This window comes from Lissotriton helveticus, chromosome 1_2 (genome assembly GCF_964261635.1).
Source record: "Lissotriton helveticus chromosome 1_2, aLisHel1.1, whole genome shotgun sequence".
Lineage (NCBI taxonomy): Eukaryota > Metazoa > Chordata > Amphibia > Caudata > Salamandridae > Lissotriton > Lissotriton helveticus.
In genome coordinates, this window is record NC_136058.1 from 30,488,155 (window position 1) to 30,513,317 (window position 25,163).

The window sequence follows — 25,163 nt, forward strand, 5'->3', positions numbered from 1 at the left end:
ATGCTGTCAGTCAGAGAAGTGCTCTTTATTACAGCGGCTTGTGCTGTGTCCCAGGAAAAGGGCCGCAGCACAAGCCGCAGTTTTGAAGAGCACTCTGTGCACATCCATACACCATGCACTGGCCCACGAGGGACAAGGGCCCTGTTTGGGGCCCCAAACTTACTTTTCGACAGCCTTTTCATGGCAGTGGGACTGCCATAAAAAGGTTGTCAGAAAGGGACATTGTAATCCCGACAGCAGTGCCTGCCCTCTGTACTGCCTCTTTTCAGGACTACGATTCCAACCGCTGCCCCATCATGTTCAGAAGATCCTGTTTGAAGTGGAGGTTTTTCCCTCGATCTCTGCGGACCCCTGCATTGTAATGTGGTGGTCAGACTGATGGCCTGTCTATCTGATGGACCACCACTGATGGCCTGCACTGGTGGCGGTGGTCCGCATGACATCGTAATCAAGCCCTTAGTTTTTTTTAGAAAAGGGATTTAGACATGACCACTTGCTGAATTCATAATTGTGTATACGACAGTGAGAGCGACCCTTGACCATGTTCCCAAGCAGGTCTCTCCCCACGCCGCGCAGCTCCACCTGACTGCGCCCGTGTCTCTGCCCAGCTGCCGATGAGGGAGTTCGAGGCCGGCCTCCACCCGCGCCTCATCCTTGGTGGGCAGTGGTAGGCCGTAGGTCTGCTTTTCTGTTGTGGCATTGTATTTTGTATTGTGCTCTGTTTGCTTTCTGTGACCGTTTTTTTTTGCATTGTATTTGTATTTTGGCTTATCTGTTCTCTGTGACTGTTTTTCTTCCCTCTTGTTATTTCTCTGCCCTTTTGCCTTCTTTTTCCCTCTTTTTATCTCTCTGCCCATATTGCCTTCTCTTCCCTGCTCCATTTCTTTCTGTGACCGTTTTTGATTGCATTGTATTTTGGCTTATCTGTTCTCTGTGACCGTTTTCTCCCTTCTTGTTATTTCTCTGCCCTTTTGCCTTCTTTTGCCCTCTTGTTATCTCTCTGCCCTTTTGCCTTCTCTCCCCTGCTCTATTTGCTTTCGGTCACCGTTTTTGATTGCATTGTATTTGTATTTTGGCTTATCTGTCTTCTGTGACCATTTTTCTTCCTTCTTGTTATTTCGCTGCCCTTTTGCCTTCTCTCCCCTTTGACGTCCCTTCCTCCCTCTTTTCCCGCCACTGTGTCCCTCGCGGCCCCGCCCCTTCCGCTCGCCAATTCGTTGTTCCCCCTCCCAGCTGCTCCTCCCTCCCACCTCGCCTTCTTATGGCGCCGAAGGCGTGCCTAAGGTCTGCCCGTCTGCGCCTGGACGGCGCCAAGCGCCAGAACCCCTGGCCCCCGCATACGCCACGACGCCAAAATCCACTACGATGCCAGCACCCTCCACGCACTCAACTCCGGACGAGAACACACCTGCTACCGGGCCACCCAGAAGCGCACCTAACGACCCTTCACCTGCCGGAACTGCAGCTTCACAAGCATCCGGCCTGCCAAACCACCAACAAAAGAACCCAACTACCTCAGATGCATCCTCCTCAACACCCACTCCGCCCGCAAACACGCTGTTGAACTCTAGGACCTCCTCAACTCAACCTCCCCAGACGTCGCCTTCCTGACGGAGACCTGGCTGAACCCCGCCTCAGCACCCGACATCGCCATAGCCATCCCGGAAGGCTACAAGATCACCCACAGGGACAGCACCAACGGAGTAGGAGGAGGAGTCGCCATAGTCCACAAGAACACCCTCAGTCTCGACCATGACCGACGACACCCTCAGCACGACAGAACACCTGCACTTCCGGATCCACACCGACCCCAAAACCACCCTCAGAGGAACCCTCATCTACAGACCCCCCGGACCCCGACCACAGTTCAGCGACTCCATCGCCGACTTTGTCAGCACACACGCCCTCGCCTCCACGGACTACATCCTCCTCGGGGACCTGAACTTCCACCTTGAGAACAACAACGACATCAACTCAACCACCCTGATCGACAACCTCGCCAACCTCGGACTCAGACAGCTCGTGACAACACCCACCCACGCCGCCGGCCACACGCTTGACCCATCTTCTCCGCAAGCCCCCACGTCTCCTTCAACCACACCACCGAACCCCACTGGACCGACCATCGCTGCATCCATTTCACCTTCAGGAAGCCCACGATGCACCACCGCACCCAACAGATGCCTCGCTGCTGCTGGGGTAAAGTTACCGAAGACCAGCTAACCACCACCCTTGCCCAGAGCCCACCTGCTGACCCCACCGACCCGGACACTGCCGCCGGCAACCTCAGACAGTGGATCGATGACTGCGCCAACACCCTCACCCCGCTCAAGACACCCTCCATCAGCCACACCTGCAAGAAAGCCACCTGGTTCCCCGAAGACCTCCAGGCCTCCAAACGAACATGCCGAAAACTAGAGAAGAACTGGCTCAGCGAACAAACACCAGACATATGCAGCCCACAAGAACGCCACCCGCAGACACCATCACCTCATCAGATCCGTCAAGAAGGCCTTTTTCAAAGACCGCCTAGATAACAATGCACACAACAGCAAAGAGTTCTTCAACATCGTGAAGGAACTCTCCAACCTCAGCTCCATCACCAATGACATCCCACCTTTGCAAGACCTGTGCGACTCGCTGGCCACCTTCTTCCACCGCAAGATCTCCGACATCCACAACAGCTTCAACGTTACGACCGCCCAGACATCCACTGAGACCTCCGCCCCACAACCACCACCCGCACCATTAACCTGCTCTCCTGGACCTGCATCAATGACGAGGACACCAGCAAGATCATGAACACCATCCACTCCGGATCAGCGTTAGATGCTTGCCCACTCCACATCTTCAACAAAGCCAGCAAAGCCATTGCACCCATCTCCGGAAAGCAATCAACAGCTTCGAGACAGCAACTTTCCTCGAAAGCTGGAGATCAACGCCTTACTCAAGAAACCCAAGGCAGGCCCCAAGGACCTCAAAAACTTCCAACCCATCTTCCTGCTCCCGTTCCTGTAGAAAGTCATTGAGAAAGCCATCAACAAACAACTGACCCGCTACTTCGAGGAGAACAGCATCCTGGACCCGTACCAGTCCAGGTTCCGCAGCAACCATAGCACCAAAACCTCCCTCATAGCTGTTGCTGATGTCATTAAGACCCTGCTAGACAAAGGTGAAACACGATAATAAAGGGGATGATGGACGGAGCGTTTGAGCAAATCAAACACTCACCCCCAGACAACTGATCTGGGTTTAATCCATCATCATTCTTTACTGAGGGTGAGCGTTTGATTTGCTCCAACGCTCCGTCCCTCATCCCCTTTGGTATCGCTTTGTTCGCCCTAAATTGGCAGGGTATGCCCAGACGTGGGTCCCTTGATCATTTTGCCACTGGAAACCGGTCCCAGGATGCTTGTTTCCAGTCTAGGGAAGACATGGCTTGGCAGTTTGAGCTGGACTGTTCCCATGAGGCACAGGGTCAGACTTATTTGCATATGGCCATGTCTGAATTGGGGTGGTGGAGTGAGCTAAAGAATGATGATGGATTAAACCCAGGTCAGTTGACTGGGGGTGAGTGTTTGATTTGCTCCAACGCTCCATCCATCATCCCCTTTGGTAAGACAACGGAGAAACAGCAGTCCTCATCCTCCTGGACCTGTCAGCCGTCTTCAACATGGTCTGCCACCACACACTACGAATACGCCTACATGACGCCGGGATCCAAGAGAAGGCCCTGGACTGGACCACATCCTTCCTCTACGGCAGAACACAGAGTGTCCGCCTTCCCCTCCGTTCCGCTCCATTACCACCGAGATCCTCTGCGGCGTACCCTAGGGCTCATCCCTCAGCCCGATGCTGTTCAAAATCTACATGGCACCCCTCGACCACGTCACCCCACAGCACGACCTCAACATCATCTCCTATGCCGATGTCACCCACCTGATCCTCTCCCTCACCAAAGACCCTCACACCGCCAAGACCAACCTCCATGAATGAAGGCCGTCGCCGAATGGATGAACTCAGACAAGACGGAGGTCCTCATCCACGGATCCACCCCCTCAGCCTGGGATGACTGCTGGTAGCCGACCTCTTTGGGAACAGCCCCAACACCAACCGACCACGCACGCAACCTAGGGGTCATCCTCGAGTCCACTCAGTCCATGACTAAACAGGTCAACACCGTCTCCTCCTCCTGCTTCAACACCCTCTGCATACTCCCACCGAAATGAGAAGAACGGTCACCCAGCCCCTCGTCACTGGCAGGTTGGACTACGGAAACAACCTCTACGCAGGCATTTCGGCCAAACTCCTGAGACGGCTGCAACGCATCCAGAACGCCTCTGCACGTCTGATCCTATTTTTCAACCGTGTCCGGTCACAGTATAGTGCCACAAATCAGGCAGTTCCCAATGTAAGCGAATCAGAGGCATGTTCAGGACGCCAAACACCCCCTACAGGTGAGGCATGAAAGTGCAACTCAGAAACAGATTAACATAGATCCCAGGTGGGTATGAAAACATTGTATGTTCGCCAGCGACAGAGCAGCACATCCGTCTCCACAAAAGGAGTCTTTATTAAGGGATTACAAATAAAGGGTAACAGCAGAAAATTGGGATGAAATTGAGAAATATGCAATCAATTGAAATGCATGCATTGTGTGGTCAGAGATGATGGCTATTTTGAGGGATACTACGAGGCCACATTATTTACATATTGCAAAGCAATGACAATCCAAACAATGTAGGGTTTTATATGCAAAGTGCATTCATTTAGAGTGAAAATATTGATTATGAAGGATCGAGTGAAGGTGATTATGGTGCCAAAACTTGAATTCTTAGCATCAATATTCACTATAAAGGTATAATAGGTGTGTCTACTGGGGATACCGTACACGTAGAAGACATACATGTATAATATCTATTTAAAACAGGTATGATTATCATGTTATGCAGAATCACTAAGGAAAATATTTAAAAAGAACCAAGAGACGTAGGGTCTCATTATGAGTGTCCCAGATGCAGGGCTTTGATTGCACACTTAAGGAGTTTACAATAGGGAGGGGGCCCCTTTAATTCCAGGAGTGTGAAATTAAAGGAGATTCTGGGTTAAACTTTTAGAATCCCCTGAGAAATGAGTAATTACCAGAAATTAGCAAGTTCTAGGTTTGAGTCACCTGCTAACGGGGCGTGCCCCATAGTTTGTAGACCTGTGCTTGAAATGAAAATATAGAAGTGCTGGCACTCATTGTCCAGAGTACCCGTTTGCTCCTGTGAATTGCAGGTACTCTTCCATTAAATGTATTGCAGCATCGCTGAGAAGTGCAGTTACTCCTCTTCTTCAAATTAAGGAAGTGCATACACTCAGTACCGAACATTACCTGTTCATTTAAAGACCTGACGGTAACTTATATTTAGGTATCAAAGATAATTTGTACTTACTCCAACATTGTTGCACCTGGTTACCATGTCTCTGAATTCCTGCTCATTTCCGGATCGGGTGCATAGTTTGTAGCTGATTGGTTGATATCTTTCCCACCAAGGTCTATCTGGATTTTTGACAATAATGTTTTCGTTTGGAGGCGAGACCTGTAAAATAAATAAATATTTCTAGCATTATTTTAGCATGGATTTCCAAAAGTAAAAGTTACATTGCATAATGTACATAAAGATACATGATGTTCTAAACGGGGAATGTATGGGGTAACGTTTGTTTGAGTCGTGCCTTTATTTCTGTGCTTGACCAGAGGCGTAGCTTCAGGGGGGTTGTTTGGGGTGCCATACTCCTAAAGAGTTACTCTCTAATAAAGAGTTGGGTACAGGTGTTTCCAGGTGGGTTTTGAGTTGTATGTCGGATTTCACCTGAAATATTTACATACACACACCGCCAAAAGTGCACACACACACTCTTTGCTCTGTTTTGAAGATCTTAAAACATGTTGGTTATTTTACAAAATGATATTATGTTTTAAGTACCCCTACCAATCCACACTCCTCTTTCTTTCCCCTGCCTCTTAAACCTTTCATGTTGGACTTCTCAGATAATTTCTTTTAATTGTAGTTGTTATTGCATTCATATTGCGATTACTACCCCAGACAAGGCGTTGAAGGTCCTTTCGGCGAGTGGGGCACACTACCCCAGAACCCAAAAAACGATTAGTGGTGAATTAGTATAAGGATATATGAAATTATTTGAGCGGTGGACTTGTGAGTTTGATATTTGGATTGGAAAAGGATAGTGCAGGGATAGAAGAGGGAAGGGTTTGCATTTATATAGCACTTGTTATCCCTTAGGAGGCATCGAAGTGCTTTTTTGCAAGTAGCACGCTACTCTGGAACTCAAAAACAGAATTAGTGGTGAATCAGTAAAGCGAAATATGGAATTCATTTGAGCTATGGACATGTGAGTCTGTTAGATGGATTGAAAAGGATAGTGGAGTGATAGAAGAGGAAAGGGTCTAGAAAGTGTTTATTTGGAGATCAAAGCAGTAGGAGGAGGTTTGAGATGAGGAGAGGAGAGTTGGCGGGGGAAGAATCAGAGAGAAGGGCTTAGAAAGGATTGTTTGGGAGATTTCAATAGTAAAAGAGGTTTGAAATGATGCAAGGAAGGGTAGAAGAGGGAAGACTCTAGAAAGGGATATTTTGGGGATCATTGTAGAAAAAGGGGGTTTGGGATGAGTCAGAGAGTGGAGGTAGAGGATATATTGTGAGAGGTATCGGGTGGGATATAGGGTATTGCATTGGAAATGTTGAATTAGGAGTAAAGTAATACATATAAAGATACATAAGTGCATGTATATATGTATAAGGGGGGTAATGTATCTAGATTTAAGTTGTATTTTATAAACTCAGACCTTCTAGTGTTGCTGTACTCAAAGCTAATTTGTTTTGATAATTTGTATACGTGTGTTTTATTTCAATAGGTAAGCAATTGTAGATAGTTATGATACAAATTTTACTTATTTATGCAGTAACCTATATATATGTTAAACATAGAATAATATAACCATAAGTAGCATGTACATTTCTTAAGCAGAACTAACAAATATCTAATGTTTATAGACATAATTATTATTCACTTTTATACAAAGGGATACACATATCTATGTACATATATATAATCCAAATAATTGCTTATATACACAGGGATGTGCTGTATATTTGTTTGAGTATGGCAGCTATATGGGGAAGAGTCAACTCCTGAGTAGTCTTCTGAAAATAAGGTAGTTGTCCATGGATCTTATGTTCGGGGAAAGAGTTCTATAGTTTGGATGCTTGAACAGAGAAGGATGTGCCACCTATGTTTTTGTTCTTGTATGGTAGGAGTTTGAGGCAAGGTGCAAATCTAGAGTGTAGGTTCCTTTGTTGAATGTATTTGGTCTTTTTTTAAAACTCTTTTTATAGATGACAAACAAAAACATACATTGATACATTTGTTGTGTTTTGTTAAAGTGCAGAGATCAATCACAAACTTAGCAAGCATCACATTTGTCGCAACCTATTTGATCATTTACATTTATCACTTGTCAGCTGCGCTAACCTAATGTCCCCTGTCCCAGAGACAAATATCACTTAGTGGTGGTGTACTTATGCGCCCTCTGTATAGATTCCATTTGCTCCACACCTGTTCTCATCTCCTTGGGCAGCCTCGGCTTTCATATACAGTCTTTTTGGCTAGCATACACCAATCCATATCTTTCATCCAAGCCTGAATTGTTGGTGCTTTGGGGGTTCCCCATGATCTAGCTAAATTACGCTTAGCTATCGCCAATTCAAGCATCACCTAGGTCTTCACTGTGTCACCCCATATATTTAAGAGGCATCATTTGGCTTCTAGCGCTTGCTTTGCCCCTAGTACCTCCCCTAGAAAGCCCACAAACTCATCCCAGTATATTTTAATATGATTACAAGTTGATATTCTAGGAAAAAACATGCCTTCTTGATTACATAAACTTGCACATTTTAAATTTTCCTTATAGCCCAATTTGGCACGTGTTTGACATGAGATATATTCTGTGTTCAATTTTAAGTTGTATTAATCAGAACCTGAAAGAAATTGCTACCTCTCACGGGTAGGTCAGTGCCTCCTGCCAGTCTTCGTCATCTAGTAACTCCACATTGCTTCTCCACCTCTCTGGGAGAAGGAGTCGGGGCATTGTTAATCAGCTTTTGGTAAATCAGGGAAATTGCCTTTTGGCTCTTGTAATCTATTAAGATTCTGTCTCCAGTGGATAAAATTCAGGGAGAACCTCACCTTTGGGAATTGCCACTTGAAATAGTGCCTGATCTGCATGCATCTGAAAGTTTCCGCGGTGGCTAGTTCATACTCCTAGTTGTGCAAAGGGGATTACCCCTCCCCCCGACCACAAGTCACCCACTCTAAAGATGCCTTTTCGATCCCACTTATCGAATCCCTTAGTGTCCCTCAGTGTGCCTAGCTGTTCTGTGTCCCATAATGTAGTGGCCTGTGTAATCCTTGATGCCCCGCCCTAGCTCTTGTTGGCTGCATGCCAGACCTGCACTGTGTGTTTGGTAGGTTCTGTGAGGTGTGGTCGCGCTGCTGTTGTATATAGTGCCCTTTCATAACTCCCCTGGGGAAAACACATTTTAACCATTTCATATCCCGGCTCGTTAAATGGACGATATATACAATGGTTATTGGCAGTTAGTTGCGATGCCCAATAATATTTCCTCATGTCGGGGAGTCCCATCCCCCATTGTACCATCCTCTTGCCAGTTTCTGCATGGCTATTCGAGGCAGCTTCCCTATCCATATGAGTTCTCTCTCTTCGCTCTCTATATAGTTTTAAAATAAGTGGTTGGGACTGGGTACAGCGTGTTCTGTAGTATATAGAGAAAGCGTGGGAGTGCCATCATTTTAAATAATGTGGTGCGTCCCAGTATGGTTAGTGGGAGGGTTTTCCAATGTTGCACATCACTTTTAAGGCGTTGTAGGGGGGCAAAAGGTTCTGATTCTAGAATTGTGTGGGGTCAGTGGTAATGTAGATTCCCAGGTATTGGAACCCTTCTACGGCTATTGTTGCCTCGTATTCCCTGGGAAGAGGGGAGTCTCGCCTTTCAAAACTATTGACTTTGTCCAATTGATTGTGTAGCCTGAGTACTTCCCAAAAGTATAGAAGATGTGTTTCACCCTATGTATAGAAGATGTGTTTCACCCTATGTATCGAGAATTTAGGCGAGGCCAGGTATAAAAGTATATCATCAGCATAGAGAGATCTTAGATCCTCCCAGTCTCTCGTCCAGCAAAGTCCCCTTATCACAGGGTCTCCGTGAATCAATGAAGCAAGGGGCTCCAATACGAGGGCAAAGAGCAGTGGTGACAGGAGACAGCCTTGCCTCGTCCCTCTTTGTAACTCAAAGGATGGGGATAATGTACTACTGACCACTACTTGTTAGCCGGTCGCTTTAGAGGAGTCTAAGCCAGGCCACAAAATTAGGACCAAATCCCAGCTTTCTCACAACTGCAAATAAATAAGGCTATTCAATGGTGTTGAATGCCATTATGGCATCTAGGGACATTACTACTGCGTCTTCTCCTAACGTGTTTACCCGTCCCAGCACTCCATAGAGCCTACGCAAACTAAGTGAGGTACTTCTTCCTGGCATAAAGCTGAACTGTTCGGGTTGCACTAGTTTCGGGATGATCTGCATTAAATGTGAGTCAATTTATTTGGCAAGGATTTTAGCTTCAGCATTAAGTAGGAATATGGGGCAGTAAGAAGAGCCACAATTTATTGGTTTACCTTCTTTGTGGATTACCACTTTTGTGGCTAGTCGCTGATCAGAAGGAAGTTTGCCATATTTTTGACTCTCTTCATACATGTCTTTTAGGTATGGGGCTATCGTATTGGTCACCAACTTGTAGAGCGCTATTGAGAAGCCATTAGGTCCTCCTGCTTTACCTGACTTTAAGTCTGCCGTTGCTACTTTGTCAATCTTTTTGTTGCCCCCTAACAAAGTTAGGTCCTCCTTGGTTAGGGATGGAAGGGACATGCCTGCCAGTAGTTTGCTTGATTATGTTTCTGATAATGTGTTCATTGAGGAGTACACTCACCCATAGTGTGCAGCAGACTCCACTGCCATCTGTTGAGGGTCGCGTATCATGTCCCCTCCATCTGTTAGCTCCATCACTAATCTGTTTCCCTGTTCTTGCTTGTTGAGCCAGGCAAGTCGTTTCCTTTCCTTGACCCCCAACCTCGTAAATCTCATTTTGCGTAGCTCTGTTTGTTGCTTTTTGGGCCTCAGTCACTAAGTCTTTATATTCTTTTTTTTAACACTCCATCTAATTTACCCTGCAATTGAAAAATGTCTATCCCTAGTCTTGCTAGTGCTGCCTGCTTTTCCTTCTGAACGCAAGCAGTCAGAGAAATGGCCTGCCCCCTAACCACCATCCTAAATGCTTCCCAGAGGGTCTAGGCAGACCCCACCAAGCCCTCGTTCTTCTGAAAGTAGAGTTAGATCGCTTCCTTGACACACTTCCGTATCCGTGGGTGTTTAAGACTCCATGATGTGATGGGAGCTATTCTCCCTGGTTGTCGTACCCTTTCTCCATAAAGAGCCCAAACAGGAGAATGATCCGAGAGGCCTCTTGGCAAGTGGCATATCTGTTTGAATTGCACTGCTTGGTCTGCTGGGGTGGGCATATAGTCTATTCTAGAGAGAATGTTCTGGGCGCCCAAGTGGAATGTGAATTGTCATACTTCTAGGTAGTGGACTCGCCACATGTCTACTCATCCCAAGGCCTCTAGAAATTCAGAGAAGCATGTCTGTGTGTTCTGTAAATCGCGGGGTGGGTGTCGATCCAGTCTTCCTGATATACTCGCATTAAAGTCTCCTCCTATTAGAAGTCTGCCAGCTGGGAAGCTCAGTAGTACTTCACTCAATTCCCAAAGGCTATATTGTGAAGGGAAGGTGGGACAGATATGGTCACTATCGTAATTGGGTGGTCCTCCCAACTTCCAGTGACTGCCGCAAGTCTACCTTGTGCATCTACCCATGATTTGGTAATGTTCAGTGGGAAGGTGGTTCGCATAAGTATGTCTCTATATCCAGTGGAGAAACCAGAGTGGGCTAATAGTTTCCATCCCCAATGATTTAATACTTTGTATGTATTGCCTACTAAGAGTGTCTCTTGGAGTAAAACTTTGTCTGGGGAGTGTCTCTTTATGTATTGGAATACGATCCCTTGTCTGAGCTTGTCTCCCAGTCCATTTACATTCCAGGAAAGGAGCCTCAGTCCCTTATCTGATGTTGGCCCATATTGATTTGTTGATATTCTCTCCATAAGTTCAACTCCCACACCTAGGTCGGCGACGTTGGTGTGGCCTGGGTGTTGGGCTCCATTTTGCTGCCCCCTGGGAGCCCTCATCCCCCGTAATGCATAGATCGGTTCATCGTGGGATCCAGATTGCCCTGTACCTGAGACGCTACGTCCACTCCCTGTACCTTCATATGGCTATACCTTGTGTCATCTGAACCTTTAACTAAAACAAAGAATACCCTAATGCCCCCTTCCCTGCTTCCCTGCAATACAGGCTTAGACCTAACCGATCCCCCAATTTTGCAGAGTGTCTGTTGCCCTATCCCAAAATAGTGTGTGTATATATAACAGGGGGTAGTGACCCAGATGGCTTCTCCCCTTCCACCACCACCCAAATTTAATACATATCTTTGTATATTTACATTTGTAAAGAAAGGATATTTTCACAATACTGCTGCTGGCCATTTGACAAGTAGACAGTTAGTTCTGTCCTTCTCAAGCACTGTGATGTCAAGATTCGAGCAGCTAGTGGTCTTCATTGGCTCCTTGGCTGCCACATCAGCCGGATTTACTGTTCTTGGTGCTGTGTGTTCCCTGGTTTCCATATTCTGTTGAGTTTTTGTGAGGTCTCTCCCTTCGTGGTCTGGGGCTGCTCCCCCCAATTGTCCTCCATCCGACCAGCCATTCCTGCGCTGCTTCTGGAGTATCGAAAAACCACTTCTTCCCTTCCGCCTCAATATGCAGCTTTGCTGGAAATAACATGATGTATTTTATGCCATTGTCTCATAGAACATTTCTGATATCCATGAAGGATCGCCTTTGTTGCTGTACCTTGACAGTGAATTCAGGCAAAAAGGTGGAAAGGCTGTTCTCGTATGTAACTGGCGGTTCACTACAGGCTGAATGCAACAAAATGTCCCAGTCTCGGAAGCTAAACAATCTGACTAGCAGGGGTCTGGGGGGGCGGGGGGCCAAGGCGTAGGCCTTCCTCCCAGAACCCTGTGGGCTCTATCAACAGAAAAGAAATTAGAATGGCCCTTTTGCTGTGGGTGATTTAGGATTAGATCCTCCACAAAGAGGTCAACTGAAGGTCCCTCGGCCCGCTCGGGAACCCTCAAAATTCTGACATTATTATGGCAAGATCTGCCTTCATAATCATCCAATTTAATTTCCAAGTTGTGATTGGAGGTTTAAAGTTCTTTAATTGTATTTGGTGATTTTATTCCCGATGAAGAGTGACCTTTTTCCATGTATCGCTTTGTGAGTGAAACAAAGCAGCTTAAATGTGGATCTTCTAGCAACCGGCAAACAATATGGAGCCTTTAAGGCAGGGGAGATATTGGCTTGTGGCTTTATATGTAAGAGTAGTCTGGCAGCAGAGTTCAGAATCCGTTGCAGTCTTTCCATAATTGTTAAAGATGATCCGTGGTAGAGGCTATTAGTGTAATCAAGTTCAGACAGAACAAGAGATATAGTAGCTTGGACCTTGTGTGAAAATCCCAGGTCGTGGAAACTGCTTCAGAGAGTTTTTATAGTAACGAAGGTTAAGTGGGTCCAGGTTTGTTTTCTTCAGTAATGGGCATATGTATGACTTTTGTAGGTCTTCTGGAAATGTTCCCATTGTTAAGAAATTGTTGATGATTCTTCGTAGTGGTGTGGCAGCAGAGGTAGTTAGAAGAATTTTCTCAAAGGTTTGAGATGGAATGGGTCATAAGGACTGTCAGCAGGTTTCTTGCTTTGACCAGGTGCACAAATTCATTGTGTGGTATTTATTGGAAGAGATGCAGAGGCTGGGTAGTATACTCTTAGAGGGATTTTTGGGAAAAGGTCCATGCAGGTGGTGTTCTTTGTTTTAAATAAGAGTCCAAAGTGTCTACTTTGGTTGTATAATGATTTGCCAGTTTGTGAAATCTCAAGCAATGAGATGAGCTCCTTCTGGGCAATTTGGTTTAGGTGAGAATTTTCTAGAATTCTTTATTTGCACATTTAGTATTTTGAATTGTGTCTGAATAGTATATTTCTTAGCTTTTTTGATTGGTGACTTGTATAATCTGTTAAATTTCTGTAGGTGAATTTTGTCTTGATTGGTGTTTATTTTGAGCCGGGTGCGTTGCACTTTCTAATTTGCTGTTTTATCTCTTTTATTTCTATATTTCTCCAATATGCCTGTTTTCTTTTGCTCTGTTGTGTTGTTTTTAGTGATGTTAGGATATCAAGAGCTTCCTGTAGCCACTTGTATAGTTTTTGATTGTAATGTATTGTGCCTAGATCTGTATTGGATGTTAGTTGTAGACTACATTTGCCGTGAGTGTGTTCATATGTTTGTGGATGGTTTAAGGTGAGTGCTGGTGAATGGAAAAAAAATTAGCATTTCTGGGCCTAGGCCAAACCTGGTCCGAACATGCAACTGCCCTTGTCCTCTTTGCTCTCAGCCTTGACGCCCGGGATGAGACACCCTGAGCCCTAAGGTTAAATAGCCCTAGGTCATGTGACCTTTTGGTAATGGGAGCTCTAAACCTACCCAGACACAACACTAGCCCTGGGACCAATAGGAGAACAGGTCCTAGGGCTAGCAGCCAACCAAAGGCCAAACCTTAAACCCTAAGCCCAATAGAAACCCTAGCCCCAGGAACCAATCAAAACCCTAGACCTATACACCAATCAGAACCCTAACCCTAAACCCTAAATCTAATACAATCACATCCCCAGGGCCCATCAGAACCCTAGATCTATCACCCAATCAATAATCTAACACCAAGCCCAATAGAAACACCAGATATAGCAGCAAATCAGATCATAGATGTAACATCCAATGGTAAACTTATATAAGAAGCATGTGCCCTCAAGTGCAGGTTGATGCCCAGGGGGCATTGAGCTGCTACTAAACAATAGAACCTCCTTAGATACAGACAGGCTCAATCCACACTTTGATGATCCTATTTCATCCTGCAGGTAGGCCCAAATCTAAGCCACTTAGGTACTGCTTTTCGCTCTCTTCCACAAATCCCTTTTTCTAGCCAAAAACAAGGATTACATACACTTTCCAAACACGTATTTACACCTTAAAGCAGATTCAGCTGTCTCAGAACCACTCGATGCTTAGCCTCTAAGGGTGTAGTATGCCTTTTGAACTTTTAAAAGTCCCAAAAGGAGAGGAGGGGAGGGGGGGTGGTCCCTGAACACCTAGGCACAATACAGGGGGAAGTGGGACAGATTTCAAAGAAGTCACAGGTAGAAAACCAGCAGTTTAAAACAGCACCCAATTCACAGACACTCAGAGTTCAATTCAAACAGTCACAAGCATACAAATGCAGTTTCTAACAGTAGCAAGTGCACACTGGACAAGTGATGAAATTCAAACAGTCATGTGTGGAAAAAACAACAGTTTTAACCCCCTTTGGTGCTCATGAAGGAATGGTTCTGTCATGAGCACAAGTGCTCATGTGCTCATGACGGAACCATTCTGTCATATGCACAGGCGCACTAAATCCCTCTGCTGCAAACAGCAGAGGGATTTCCTTTTCATGGGGGGTGCCTCAGGAGGTAGGGAAGATCTTCCCCAACATCCCAAGCCTTTTTTTTTCTTCAATGTAATGACGATCGCTCGCATAGCGTACTGTCATCATTACATTGAAAATGAAACTGAAACTTAGTTGTAGTTTCACTATTTCGGTGCTCATTAGGCTATCTCAGCTCCCCCGAGCACCGAAACACATGGAAGAGGTATTGTTGGAAAGGGAGATCCTCCCCTTTCCAATGGTACCCTTCCTTAGTTGATACCTCCTTGGGAATCGCCCCATCCACTAGGCACCATGGAGGGGGGAGCGGCTCCTTGGGCAAGGGCCTCTGCTCTCCCCATTGAATTATGGCATAAACACTCTCTCTGCCCCAGGCCCCCCCCCCCGGGGCCAGAAAGCACCCTAGACACCAGGGATTCTTTTCTATAGGCCAAGTGTGGGGGCTGCCCAGAATGGAATGCCAAGGCCCCCCCCAAATGCAAAGGTCTTTCTGCACCCCCCTCCCAGGAGGTAGATGGGCTGATCTGCCCCGCCCCCCCCAGGGGGGCAGAAGCACAATAGGCACCAGGGATTCTTTTTTGCAACGTTCAGGGGTGGGAGCTGCCCAGAATGGGCATGCCAACGCCCCTACGCCTTAAAACAAAATGTCACAGTCTTTCTGCCCCCCTAAGAGGCTGATGGGGGCAGTAGCCCCATATCTGATTTGACCTGATCTGAGGCAGAAAGCCCACTAGTATTATTATGTTTTTAATACATAGGGGTGGGGGCTGCCCAGAACAATGCCCCTACCCACAAAAAAATTGGCACATCTTTTCTGTCCCTGGGAGAAAGATGGGGGAAATAACCCCATTAATGCCCCCAGGGCATAAAGCCCACTAGGCACCAGGGATTTTTTATTCAAAGTTCAGGGGTGGGGATGCCAAAAAAGGGCATGCCACAAAAAGTGCCATATACTTTCTGAGCCCCAGAAGTCCGATGGGGCAATAGCCCCTGATCTGCCTCCTCGGGGGGGGGGGGGGGAGAGAGCTAACTAGGCACCAGGGATTACGCTGGCTTTTTTGTACATAGGGGTGGAGGCTGCCCAGAATGGGCATACCAATGCCCCACCCCTTAAAAAAAATAGCCACAGTCTTTATGCCCCCCTTGGAAGCATATTGGGGAATAGCCCCTGATCTGCCCCTCCAGGCGGCATAAAGCCAACTAGGCACTGACCTTTTTTTTTTACAGTGTGCCTAGCTGTAGGTTTTGGCCCTAGTGCAGCCGGAACCTCGGGAAACCTTGAAAACCTGTACATTTTTTAAAACTAGACACAATAGGAAATCCAGGATGGTGTGAATTGTGTGCCTTTCACCAGGTTCTGTTACTCAGATGCCCTTGCAAACCTCAAACTTAGTGGAAAAAAAGAAATGTACTCACATTTCTCTGATGGAAAGTTCTGGAATCTAAGGGAAACAACAAACTTCCAAAAACCCAGCAGTCCTTCAAGTCTCCCAATAAAAATAGTACCTCACATCTGTGGGTAGACCTAGGACCCGTGATAGGAAGTGGCCGAAAACTCAACGTTGACACATCAAATATTTCCAGTGAAGACTGACTCTTTTTTGCAATGTGTATAGCTGTGGGCTTTGGACCCTAGCTCTGCCGACACCCTGAAGAAACCTAGCAAACCTATACATTTTTGAAAACTAGACAGCCAGGGCAATCCAGGATGGGGCAACTTGTGTGGCTCTCACCAGGTTCTGTTACCCAGAATCCCTTGCAAACCTGAAACTTTGGTGGATACGGTATCTCATTCTATTCTTTTCGATCGCCTTGCTGAGAGTGGACTGGAGGACATTGCACTGGACTGGCTGAAGAGCTTCCTCTCTGAACGTTCTCAGCTTGTCAGTATGGGGGACTTTTATTCTCCTGAGGCCATGATCTCCAAGGGGGTGCCACAGGGCTCCGTTTGAGCCCCACTCTTTTTAACATCTATGTGGCCCCCCTTGCTAAGATCATGAGAGCTTTTGGCTTCAGTCTAGTCTCATATGCTGCCAACACTCAAATGCTTTTCCCTTTTTCCATTCTAACTACAGAGGTGAAACGATCTTTCTCTGATGGGATGAAAGCAGTGTCGTGTTGGATGTCGTCAAATTTCCTCCAGTGTAATGTTACAAAAACTGAACATATGCTTTTCGGTGAGGCCAAGCTACTATGGGCCACGGATTGGTGGCCCACTGAACTAGGCCCATTACCCGAGCCCAAACGTGTGATCAAAAACCTTGGTGTACGACTGGAGCAGGAACTAACATTTAAACAACAGGGAAATCATATAGTTGGGACCTGCTTTCACATGATCAGCCTCCTTCGTAAGGTATTTCCTCTTTTGCCGGACCCTACTAAAAAGACCCTGGTGCAGGCATTGGTATTGAGTCGTATTGACTATTGTAATGGCCTTTTAGCATCTGCCAACGAAGGAGTACTAGATAGACTTCAAGTAGTTCAGAACGCTGCTGCTAGATTGGTCTTAAATGCTCCTCCCAGAACTCCTTCAAAGCCCCTTCTGACCAAGCTTCATTGGCTGTGTATTCGTCAGAGGATTAAATTTAAAGTTTGCTGTATTGTCCATAAAGGAATCAATGGTTTAGGGCCCGCCTACTTAGCAGATACATTTGTCTCTTATGCTCCTATGAGGTGTCTACGATCCAGCAATCAGCTGCTTTTGAAGGTGCCTAGGATAAAAAAGGCAAGACAGGGAGGCAAAGCACTGTCTGTCATTGGTCCTACACTCTGGAATGATCTTCCCCTTTCACTCAGACAATGTGCGAACCATTCCAGTTTTAGAAGTAAACTGAAAACTCTTTTGTTTCAGGGCTGATCTGAATTTCTTTGGTATTCTATTTCCTTAGGCTCCAATGACCCTTTGTGATTACTTCTCTCTTTCCCCCTTTTATTTATTTTTTGTCTTTTTGTCTTGGTCTTTCGTATCCACCACTACCATCTTATGAATGCTCCACCTCGCAGAGATACTCCCTTGTGGAGTCGATTCTAGCGCTCTATAAACCCGCTAATAATAATAATAATAAAAACCATTTACCTCACATTTCTGTTACGGAAAGTTCTGGAATCTGCGTAGATCCACAAATTCCACGCATCCAGCATCCCCCAAATTCTCCCGATAAAAATGATACCTCACTTGTGTGGGTAGGCCTAATACCCCCGACAGGAAACGGCCCATAACACAACATGGACACATACCATTTTTCCATTACAAACTGACCCTTTTTTTTTTGTTTTTGCAGAGTTTTATATAGCGCGAACTAGAACCGAACCGAATCAGTTATCAGAGCGCTTTACATAGCACCAGTTACGTTACATGAGGACACACTTTCATTTTAGGCACTTTTTACCTAATGTGCCTAGCTGTGGATTTTGGACCCTAGCTCTGCCGGGATCCTAAGGAAACCTAGCAAACCTATACATTTTTTGAAACTAGATAGCCGGGGAAATCCATGATAGGGCAACTTGTGTGGCTCTCACCTGGTTCTGTTACCCCTTGCAAACCTGAAACTTTGGGGAAAAAAACCATTTACCTCACATTTCTGTGATGGAAAGGTCTGGAATCTGCGTACAAACTTCTACCAACCCAGCATTCCCCAAAGTCTGCCAATAAAAATGGTATCTCACTTGTGTGGGTTGGCTTAGTGCCCGTGACAGGAAATGGCACAAAAGGTACTGTGGAAACTTCAAAATTAACGATTACTAAAATACCTTGTTTTGCGTGGGAGTCACCTGGGTTTTTGATCTTGGTCTCACTGCCATCCAGGGAAACCTACCAATCCCAGATATTTCTGAAAATTAGACACTCGGAGGAGTCCAGGGAGGTGTGACTTGCATAGATTCCCCTTGGTTTTCCAACCAAGAATCCCCTGAAAACCTCAAATCTAGCAAAAAAAAATATTTTCCTCACATTTCTGTCTGGAAACACTGCACCAGCACAAATGTCCTACCTCTCAGCTGTCCAACCAGTCTCCTGAGTAAAGTGATACCTCACTTGTGTGGGTGGTCCAAGGGCCTGCGACTGGGAAGGGGCAAAAACATAGGAATTGAGGGTATAGCACAGCGAACTCTAAGCACTATTTTTTTTATATGTTTTTAGGCGATTCTGCATTGGACACCCACTCAAGTGAGGTATCAATTTTATCGAGAGAACAAGGGAAATGCTGTGTGGATGGACATTTTTGCCGGCGGAGTGATCCCACACAGAAATGTAAGGAAAATCTGATTCATTTAGCTACATTTGAGGTTTGCAGGGAATTTTGGGCAGGAAAACGTTGGGGAATCCACGCAAGCTACACATCCCTGGACTCCCCTGGGAGTCTAGTTTTGAGAAATGTCTGGGTTTGGTAGGTTTACCTAGATGGTTGTCGAGCCCAGGAACAAAAACGCATGTGCCCCCCTTTGCAAAACCAGGTCACTTTGTGATAGTTTCAATGTCTCCACAATACATTTTAGGCTCTTGCCTGCCTCAGGTGCTTGGCCAACCCACATAAGTAAGGTGCAATTGTTTTTGGGAGATCTGGGGGAACACGGGGTGGTAGAAAATTTGTGTCAGCCCAGTGATCCCACAACTTTCCCCTCACAGAAATGTGGGAAAAAGGGGATTTTTGTCAGGTAAATTTAAGGTTTGCAGGATTTCTGGGTAGGGAAACTTTGGTGGAGACACACAAGTCACACCTCCCTAAACTCCCATGGGTGTCTAGTTTTCAGAACTGTGTGGGGATGATAGGTTTCCATACATGGCCACCGAGCCAGAGACCAAAAACCCAGGTGCCCCCCTTGCACAACCAGGTAGTTTAATGATTTTGATGTCCTTCCCTGCCTCGGGTAATTGGCTCACCCACACAAGTGAGCCACCATTTTTATCGGGAGACCTAGAGAAATGCTGGGTGGGTGGAAATGAGTGTTAGACCAACGGACTAGGAGGTGGAATCGCCATCATCCACAAGAACACCCTCAAAGTCTCGACCAACTCTGACGACACTCTAAGCACCGCCAAACACCTGCACTTCCGGATCTACACCGACCCCAACACCACCCTCAGAGGAACTCTTGTCTACGGACCCCCCGGATCCTGGCCTCAGTTCAGCGACTCCATCGCCGACTTAGTCAGCTCGCACGCCCTCACCTCCATGGACTACATCCTCCTCGGAGACATGAACTTCCACCTCGTGAACAACACTGACACAAAATACACCACCCTGATTGAAAACCTCGCCAACCTTGGATTCAGCCAACTCGTCACAACACCCACCCACTCCGCCGGCCACACGCTCAACCCCATCTTCTCTGCAAACTCCTAAGTCTCCTTCAGCCACACCACCGAACCCCACTGGACCAACCATCGCTGCATCCACTTCACCTTTCGGAAACTCACCACGCACCACAACACTCAACAGATCCCCCGCCGCAGCTGGAAGAAAATCACTGAAGACCAGCTAAACGCCACCCGAAGCCCGAAGCCCACCCGCCGTCCCCACTGACCCTGACACCGCTGCCAGCAACCTCAGATGCTGGATCGACGACTGCGCCAACACTCTCGCCCCATTCAAGAAACCCTCCAACAGATGCACCAAAAAGAATGGCAGTTGGTTCACCGCAGACCTCCACCGACCACGCTCGCAACCTGGGGTTCATCCTTGACTCAACGCTCTCCATGACCAAGCAAGTCAACGCCATCTCCTCTTCCAACACCCTCCACATGCTCCATAAGAACTACAGGTGGATCCCCACCAACACAAGAAGAACGGTCACCCAGGCCCTCGTCAGCCGCAGGCTGGACTACGGAAACACCCTCTACGCGGGAGCGCCAGCCAAACTACTGAAACGACTACAACGCATGCAGAACGCCTCTGCCCGCCTGATCCTCGACACAGCCACATCACACCCCACCTGAGAGACCTACGCTGGCTCCCCATCAACAAGAGGATATCCTTCAAGCTCCTCACCCACGCACACAAGGCACTCCACGACACAGGACCAGCATACCTCAAGCGTCGGCTCACCTTCTACCCCCTGAACCACGAGCTCCACTCCGCCGACCTCGCTCTAGCCACTGTCCTCCGCATCTGAAGAACGACCTCCGGTGGCAGATCGTTGTCCCACCTCAACGCCAAGACCTGGAACACCCTCTCCAACCGCCTACGGCATACTCAGGACCTGCTAACCTTCAGGACGCTACTCAAGACTTGGCTATTTGAGCAGTAGCAGCATCTCCCAGCGCCATGAGGCCCTCACGGGTGAGTAGTGCCCTTTATAAGTGCCATGATTGATTGATTGATTGATTGATTAGACCAGTGATCCGATAACATTCCCAACACACAAACGTTAAAAAAATTGATTTCTTTTAGCTAAATTTGAGGTTTGCAGGGGATTCTGGGTGTGTGAGTGGTTGTATATGTCTCTGAAGAGGTATTTGAGTGCTTGTGTGAGTGTATGAGTAAGTGTATGGGTAGTTGTATGAGTGTTTGAGTGGGTTTGTGAGTGCATCTGTCGATGATATCATCAGTGATGTCATTTGAGATGTTGTGACTGATGTCATTGACCTTGTCATGAGTGACTAAATATGTGAGGTCTTAAGCAGTGCATTACAGGGGCGTAGCTAGTTAGCCAAGCTAACTATAACTGCTGAATTTCACTGGCTTTGTACGAGTGAATACGCTGAAAAACCCAAAGGTTACAGGGACTTCATAGTCAGGCTCACGTTTCACTCATACAAAACCAGTGAAATTCAGCACTACTTATAAAGCCACTTATTTCATCACTCATGACATGATCAGTGACATCACTTGTGTGTCCTCATGTAACGTAACTGGTGCTATGTAAAGCGCTCTGATACCCGATTCAGTTGGGGTCTAGTTCGCACTATATAAAACTCTGCAAAAAAAAATATATATATCACTCATAACATCTCAAATGACATCACTGATGATGTCATCCCCAGAAGCACTCACACACACACTCACACACTCATACAACCATCCATACACTTACTCACATGCCCACACAACCAGTCACATACCCCTTCACAGACCCATACAACCACTCACACACCCAGTCACTCACCAACACAGCCACTCACACGACCCAAACAAGCACTCACACACCCTCGCACTCACCCATACAGCCACTCACACAATCACTCACTCGCTCATACAGCCACTCACATGTCCACTCACTCAATGATACAACCACTCACACACCACTTACATACTCATTGACACACCCACGTACCCACCCATACATCTACTCACTCACCAGTACTGCCACTCACACACCCACTTACTTGCCATAATTGCACTGCAACAGCCACTTCCTCACCCATACAGACACTTACACATCCATTCACTCACCCAAAAAGCCACTCACGTGCCACTCAGTCACCCATACAGTAACTTATAAAACTCACTCAACCACCGGTAAACCTCCCACACAGCCACACTCACTCCCCCATACAGCCATTCACACACCCATTCAAATACAGATCCTGACACACCCACTAATTCACCCATACTGCCACTCACACACTTATTCAGACACCTATACAACCACTCACACATGGATACAGTCAGTCACACAACCACTTACGTAATATATGTTTGAAATATTTTCAGTCATTGGTAGTACACAAAGTATACTAATTCAAAATATGTGATAGCTTAATATATATGTTTAACACTCATGAACTTTTAGAAAACTCACAATTACTGGATGATTTAATTTGAGAATCATCAGTGATGTCACTGACCATGTAATGAGTCATGAACTATGTGAGGTCATAAACAGTGCATTGAGGAGGCATAAGTTATAGTTAGCTCAGATGACTGCTGAATTACTCTGGCTTTGTACGAGTGAAATGTGAGCCTAACTATAAGATCCCTGTAACCTTTATTTTTTTCAGGGAATTTCTAAGGTTTGTTTAATTCTATTTCCTAGCTACAACATCCCTGCAACCTTTGTTTTTTTCTCAGTGACTATTCACAATATGTATATCATGTAATGGTGGCTTGTGTGAAAAGGTTTTTGTTAATTGATTTTAAATATGTATGTATTGTCTGTATTTTGTAGCCCTGAAGACATTTTTCTCAAGAGACGAAACACGTTGGCTACACTGAAGAACATGTTTTTTAATAAGACTAAGAAGATGTGAATAAAGGAATCTTTTTAGAAAAACGTGGATGGAGTCTGTTCACTATGTAAATGATGTGTGCTGATCATTCATATATATATATATATATATATATATATATATATATATATATATATATATATTACGCTCCAACTCCTCCTCATTCGTGAAGAAGACAAACAGCACTCGGAAAGGAGTTTGCCAATCACGCTGGTTTTATTTCGCGGAAGGGGCTCACACAGACGCGTTTCGGCGTGCTGCCTTCGTCAGTGTGTGTTACACAAAATGCATTACCGACATGTTGATAAAGCTTCCAAGTAATCATGGGCATAGACATTGACAAGGGACTCTCATCACATTGATCAAGGTGCGCGCCTTCTTGAAATGACATATAATGTGTCTCATGTCTCAGCTAGTCAATGAAAATTGGATATGCTGCAGCCCACAGATGGGCAATCACACCTTAAAAAGTGATGTATATGTTATTCAGATTGTTATTGACAAACAGAAATCAAGCCGTGAATCGGCTAATGTCCCTCATCATAACATGTCAACATTTCCATCTATACTCGAAATACGTTAGCGAAAAAAGGGGGCATAGCATTACATTACTTCAATCAACTCCATGAATAAATCATATAAAGTTATAGCTCTGTATTAGTCTGAAGCTGTTGGTACATAAAACAGTTACGGTTTCATCAACCTAGATGACTAGTTCAGAGAAAGAAAAAGAAAAACTTTCGCTCATTAAGACCGGATCATGACAATCTTGTGAGACATTCCCAATTCATTTCTAATTCATGATTGCATGATTACTATACAGTTATTGTTTTATCATAAATGTTAGGATATTTTCCTCAATTCATAAGGTTCAAAATTTCATCATTTAGGAATCAGCAATTCATAATTTTCAAAAGCCAAATCAAACTTGATCAAGTCAGATCTGATCGAGGTTTCAATTAAAAGTTACCACAACAAACATCAGATACATGGAACACTTATGTCTTAATATGCTGTCCCCTTGAGTAACATAAGTTCAAACTACCATAGATTCACATTCCAAGGTAGTGCTCATACAGTATTCAAGTTCTTCGTTCTTTACTGTGAGCCATATCTCTTATTTACCTAGATGGAATGCCATTTCTTCCCCACTATTTAGACCTTTAGGATGTTTTGTGGAGAGGTCTATTATATGTCTCGACTCCAACCTCCGGAGTCGCCTCAAGCGGTCTCCGCCCCTCACATTTGGAGGCACAATATCTATTCCAAAATATTGTAGTTTGTTACGATCCCGCCCGTGTACATCAGCAAAATGGCGAGCCACCGGGAAGGCTGGGTCTGCTTTGTCTATTGCTCTAAGATGTTCTACTATTCTTAGTTTAAGCACTTTAATTGTACTTGCGATGTAGCGGAGGCCACAGGGACAGTGAAGGCAATAGACCGCATACTGCGAACTACAGGTAATGAATTTATTAATAGTCATTTTTCTCCCTGTTTCTGTTATTGTGTACGACAGGACTCGTTTACTGCCTGCGCACGCTTTACAGCGGCCGCAGGGGTAAAAGCCTTTCTGGTCCCTTAGAGTATTTGTTCTGGGGGCAGGTTTTTCAAAGTGGCTAGTAACCAGCATATCTCCAACTGATCTCGCTTTGCTGAAGGTTAGTAGTGGGTAAGTCGGTAGGTCCTCCTGAAGTACATTATCAGTCAACAGAATGTGCCAGTTTTTCTTAAGCATCATTCTCAGATCTGTTGCCCCTGATGAATATGGGGTAATTAGCCTGAATTTCCCTTTATTATTGGTTACCTCTTTCCCACGTTCTCCCCGTGTGGGGTTGGAGGTGAGAAGGGTTCCTCTCTCGATCTTCCTTAATTTAGTCAGTGTCTTTTTCAGCAATTTATCGCCATACCCCCTATTCTTAAAACGGGATACGCACTCCGAGACAGCCGCCTCAAAGTCGGAATCTCTGGAGCAATTTCTGCGGAGCCTCAATAGTTCCCCGTAGGGAATACTATTGATGAGTTGAGGAGGGTGGCTGCTGCTGGCAAAGAGTGTAGAATTGCCAAGCAGTCTCCTTACTATACAGGGAAGTATGTAGATGTTCTCCTTCTATAAATATTCTCAGATCCAGATACTCCGCTGCCACCGGACTAACTGAACCTGAGAAGTGCAGATTCAAGTTGTTATTGTTAAGTATATTTAT

General features: G+C 45.8%; 1 protein-coding gene across 3 annotated transcripts in view; it reads right to left on the reverse strand.

Moving 5' to 3' along the window:
* The window catches only part of LOC144807751 (pancreatic alpha-amylase-like), a 250,105-nt gene that overhangs the window by 45,096 nt on the left and 179,846 nt on the right, over positions 1 to 25,163 (reverse strand). For all 3 annotated transcript variants that reach the window (XM_078673408.1, XM_078673409.1, XM_078673410.1), the window contains one exon: positions 5,439 to 5,585. In XM_078673408.1, coding sequence (XP_078529534.1) covers positions 5,439 to 5,585 — 147 coding nt within the window. The remainder of the gene's footprint in view (positions 1 to 5,438; positions 5,586 to 25,163) is intronic.